This window comes from Gekko japonicus, unplaced genomic scaffold (genome assembly GCF_001447785.1).
Source record: "Gekko japonicus isolate JY-2015 unplaced genomic scaffold, Gekko_japonicus_V1.1 scaffold240, whole genome shotgun sequence".
Lineage (NCBI taxonomy): Eukaryota > Metazoa > Chordata > Lepidosauria > Squamata > Gekkonidae > Gekko > Gekko japonicus.
Window position 1 is genome coordinate 895,238 of NW_015164672.1, and position 5,559 is coordinate 900,796.

Consider the following 5,559-nt stretch of genomic DNA (forward strand, 5'->3'; position numbering starts at 1 on the left):
GTACAGAAAGCCATAGTAAGCTTTTAAAAGGCACTTCCTAATAATTTGAAGGTTATAGCTACATATTGAATAGCTGTTTGGTCTTATTGCTCATGCTTTTTGTGTTTGTAATTACGTTGTTATTGTTGTGGTTTCCTAATAGTATGTGCTACTGTAAATTGTTTGTTTTTTAAAAATAGTTTATGTATTTTCCAAAACAAAAATTCCAAAACCCAAATTTTTAATACAAAGTATCCTTTGGAGATTCTTTACACATTTGTTTCCATCCATCCATCCATCTAATTTCTGCCATTTTTTAAAAAACAGATTTTCATCTTTTGCCAACAGTATCATATTTAGTTTATCCATTTCTTTAATTTCCATAATTTCTGTAATTAACTCTTCTCTACCTGGAATTTTTTCTGATTTCCAGCATTTCGCTAAGAGAATTCTAGAGCTAGTAAGAATATACAATATCACACATAGGTCATTATATTTAATCCCTTCTGGTAAGATATTAAGGAGATATGCTTCTGGGTCTAGCTACTGTAAATTGTTGTTATATTATATAAATAAAAGGTAGATTTTTTTAAAAAGGCATCATGTGACTCATGGAACTAAGCTTTTGACCTGATGACCAACCACATATTCAGCATCCGTGAAGATAAGTGTTTATATGTTCCTGTGTCGCAGAGGTGTTCTTCAAAAGATGTATGTAGATGGCTAACGTGGATTTATGTCTGGATTGCAGGTCAAGATGGCGATGGACATGACTGAAAAAGAGATCTTGAAAATGCAAATAGACCAGCTGAAAAAGGAAACAAAAACTGAAAGGCAATTGGTAAACATTTCTCTATGCTGCCATTTTTCAGGCTAACCAGTTGGAACTGGTATGCGCAAGTTTCATGAGTTACACACGACATTTGTCAAGCAGAATGGAGTGGTAAACTCTCTTAGGCTATACATAAAATACAAAGGTTGTACAGCCATATTGGTCCATGCTGAATCCAAAACCAAAAACAAAGTCTGGATAATACCTTGTATTAGAAACCAACCAAATTGACACAAGACGTGCAATTTTTTGAGGTCACTATAACTCTTCATCAGTCCTGGAGATTACAAAATGTATTTTTTAAAAGTCTAATTCTCCATAAAATGCCAGCAGGCAATTAGCTTAATTTTATCGCAGCGGTACTGTTATAGTGTGGTCTCTGGGAAGCTGCATTCTGTACACTTTCTTCATTCTCTCACTGAAATACAGAATCCATCCAAGTCCATCCAAAAATCATCTCAAAGAAACACAGTTCCTTGCTGGATGAGATAAAATAGCTGGGGTGGAGGGAGGGGCACAAGAGACGCATTCAAAGATGCAAACATTTAATATTGTAAACATCTCTTTGGCTGTTAGAAATAAAATCCCCAGTGCTTTTGACATTTTTCTTCAGGGGAATCTACAAAAACATGCATAATGCACATCTATAATATCAGATTGCATTATTTATAGAATACCAACAAAGACATCTGGATGCATGAGTGGTACACTCAATAAAAAAACTGATTTCCACTGAAATAAAAAATAATAGCAATGGGTTGAATCCAGCAATCCATGGACACAAGGATTGTGGGTCTTTCCTGCATCCCCCTCTCCCTGGCAGTCCTTTCAGACCCCAGGAAAATTTATTCCCAAGGTCATGGGATTTGCCTGTGGAACTGCACTAAGCAGCAAGAGAAAACTCCTCCCTCTTCCATCAGCAGAGCTTTGTGGAAGAAAGATATAGGGTGCTTTGTCCATTTCTTTCTCCCCACTGCAACCTGCCACTTGCATGGCCATTGGTTCACACGGTCCCATGGCCCAGGGGATAAATTTTCTTGGGGCTGGAAAGGACTGACAGGAGAAGGATAATTTGGAAAAGATCCGTGACCGTAAGCACCTTCTGCTAACAGACTGCTAGATCCAACCTCATTTTTTTTTAGTAAACAAAATTCAAATATGACTGATTTACAGTGTTTCTTAAGATTGCATCATTTATCATATACCAAAAGGCATCAAAAGTTTCCCAAGATATTGCAAAATGGAATTTTATACCGAGCATCTGGTTGTACCTTTAGGCTTTTTCTAGACACGGAACACAAGAAAGCACCAATCCACTAGGACATTCTCTTGCACAAAGAGTTGGATCCAGTGTTTCTGCCAGGTTTTTCACGCACTCTCACCCAATTTCCTTCCCTTGCCACAGACTTCATCCCACATGTGTTTTGTCCATGCAGGTTCCAGATTCCCTAGCATAGCCTTTTTAGGTGGTCAGAAAGGTACCCAGCTTTCCCTTTGCACCAGCAAAAAGCTAGCTGGATCCAACCCCGAGTCTACTGAAATCAACGGGAGCTATGCAAGTGTATGATGCTGTTTGACAGCTCCCAAGCACTCAAATAGGGCTTGCGCAGGAGAGCCTCCTGGTGGACTATATTACATCCTACTTACTATAACAAAGGTTGTTGGTTGTTTCAAGCAGACAGCTCCCAGACTGCAAAATCCTTAAACATTTCAAACACACAAGAAAAAGTCCTGTACGATAGTTTAAGTCACATGAAAACCATGTTGGTTTTGATTTTTGCAAGCAAATTCAAACTAGGAGAATTCACTCAGGAATTTCCCTTCAAAAGTAAATTTAAGGCTGCATCCATGGATATTGTCCTATTGTGGTGCTAGCAATGTTCCCTCTAAGCTGTGGAGTCTGGTGAGCAAAAATCCTACGTTGTGAGCTGCTGGCTTTATAGTTGTGAGCAAGCGCTTTAGCTACTGCATCAGTTAGTTTGCTCTGGAGCCCTCCTTCCTGAGCTAAGGCAGAAATCTGTGAGCTAGAGGCTGAAAAACGGTGAGCTAGCTCACGCTAACTCAGCTTAGAGGGAACAGCAGCAGACATTTGCAAATAGATCTTCTTGCCCACACAGGAAAATCCAATTGCAAATGCTTGCAACGATTGCAGTGATAGCGCCCGTATCCAACTACAGCCTAAAATTCTATCCAAACGTAGAAGTTTGAAGTTCCCAACTTGTTAAATGGGTTGAACCAATACTAGGCCCCACAGAGTTCTTTATGGGTTTAACATCGGAACCCTAAATAGACGCACTTCCTTAATGTAGCTGAATTTCAGTCCGGGGGGTGGCCCTTCCATGAGCCCAGGTGAGGCAGCTGTTCCACAAAGTGGATTTTGGACAGCAGAGGAAATGTTTATGAAGCACAACTGACCCAGTTATCATTTTGTCTTATGGCGACCCCATAGATTTTCAAGGCAAGAGATTTCAGAGGTGGTTTGCCATTGCCTACCCTTTGCACAGCAACCCTGGACTTCCTTAGTGGTCTCCCATCCAAGAAGTTTAGCATCCAAGATCTGACAAGAACAGGCTAGCCTGGGCCATCCAGTCAGGGCAAAGAGATTTAATGCAGAATCTATAAACATGTACAACTGGCTATTGGTCTTATGACAGTAGCTTCCTTTCAGTGAGAGTTTTTCTCTTGTACAGGGACCGGGTCTTCTTCGAAAGGAGCCCCCAAATATGTAATAAATTCTGTCTGTGGCTAAACATTGATACAAGGCTCATAGGCAAGAAGCAGCCTAAGGGAAACGTTGGGAATAACTTTGCCGGAAGAACGCAAGGTCGGAAGTACAATGAGTTGGATCCATCAGAGCATTTCTGCTGATGGACGGTTCTCTGCCCAGGAAGTATTTTTCCCCAACCCAACAGAGCAAAAAATGCCCCCCAAATGTTTGTCTTGATGGTTCCCTGTCCCCAAGGAGCAGCATTTCTGGGAGCATTTAGGGCTGCCATGAGAGGCCCAACACTTCCACTCAGCAGGTGGAAATCCTTCCATAAGTGGAAAGCCATTGCCTTTGGCATGCTCATTGAGCATGTTTTATACATATAGGCTTGGCTCCCATGAGATAGCAGCATGGCTGGGATTTTAGCGCCATCTGTAAGCAATTAATCAAATTATTATAGAGCCAGGTGGTCAACCACGTTAAAGGTCCAGTGGCACCTTTAAGACCAACAAAATTTTATTCAAGGTATGAATGCACACAAAAGTTCATACCTTGAATAAAACTGGACTCTAAATTTGTTCTTCAGATTATGATGTCTTTATTACCTTATATAAATCTTAACTTGTTTTATCAATGTTTTATATAACTGTATTGTACACCGCCCTGAGCCTGGTTTCACCAGGGAGGGTGGTTGATAAATTAGATTTAATTAATTAATTAATAAAAACAAGTTCTGCATATGCCAGACAGCTCTGCCACAGAGGTGGCTTCCTCTTCCGCTGGAACTCCCATTTCTGCAAGATCAGAGGTCTTCAATGAGACCTTGAGCAAACAGAAGTGCTAGAAGACAAGGACGCGGGTTCAGTGGCAGAGTCTGTCTAGAATCATAGAACTTGTTCAGGGGATCCAAATCATTATTTTGTTAGACTGCTGGAGGACTTGATCAGTTTTTTGTTCTGGATTTCAGCCCTCCCCTCCAGCTCTCGTGGGAATGGATTTGGGGCAGTATTAAAAATGGCCAAGTGGGAGACAGGCCATGGAGTATAAAAAAAAGGGACATTCTCCAGTGTAAGCCTAGGGTTGCCAGCTCTGGGTTAGAAAATATCTGGAGATTTTGGGGGTGGAGGGGGCAGGGTTTGGGGAGTAGAGGGACTTCAGTGGGATATAAGGCCATGGACTCCACCTTCCTAAGTGGTCATTCTCTCCAAGGGAACTGATCTCTGTCACCTGGAGATCAGTTGTAACCCCAGGAGATCTCCAGCCACCACCTGGAAGTTGGCAACCCCAGTAAGCCCCATTGAGAGGAACAAGAACTCTCCAAGAGCACCTCCTGTCTGTTTCAATGAAGCTTGTCAAGACAGCTTCTTGATACAATATACCTTATAAAAATTAATTAGGAAAGATATCTCGTACGTATTTTCTGCCTCAGACATTACAGAGTTTTGGGGCAGACCTCAGCAACACCAGAATAACGCTTATTTCCCCCCCCCCCTCACACAGATCTCCAAGACAGCAAAGGAAGTCATAGAATATATAGAGGCCAATTCAGCAGAAGACCCTCTCTTAAAGCCCATCCCAGAAGACAAGAACCCATTTAAGGAGAAGGGAGGCTGTACAATAAGCTGACCCCGGCCCCCCCGAGACAAGATCTTCACTGCCCTCCTCACACAGTACCTGGACTCTCTCATTCTAGCTTAAATGATCTTCCACAAGAGAAATAAAACTATTGGACTTCTTTGCTGGAATTTAAGCCTCCCACAGAACAATGGAATTGGGAAGAGGTCTCCGCTGAGACAAAGAAACAAGAAGACAGCTGCTAAAGAGGACTTCCATGTTGTAAATATGCTGCAATTGTTGCAAGTTCCTCAGAGACGCCTAGCTATTCATTGCTGTTTTGTTTTTTTTAAGTGTAGGCTTTTGAGTTTGCTAGCTTATAGGTGTTCTTTTTTCCCAGTAGATACCAGCTTGAAATAGACTCAGCACAGCACAGGGTATTCCCTTTTAAAACGGCAACACCTAGGATTGCTGTCTCTGGTTTGGG

At 41.6% G+C, this 5,559-nt stretch overlaps 1 protein-coding gene across 1 annotated transcript; it reads left to right on the forward strand.

Moving 5' to 3' along the window:
* The first annotated feature begins 736 nt into the window (after positions 1-736).
* GNGT2 (guanine nucleotide binding protein (G protein), gamma transducing activity polypeptide 2) lies at positions 737-5,144 on the forward strand. The gene is made up of 2 exons (XM_015409237.1): positions 737-820; positions 5,019-5,144. Exons 1-2 carry the CDS (start codon positions 737-739, stop codon positions 5,142-5,144), a joined length of 210 nt encoding a protein of 69 aa, XP_015264723.1.
* The last annotated feature ends 415 nt before the right edge of the window (positions 5,145-5,559 follow it).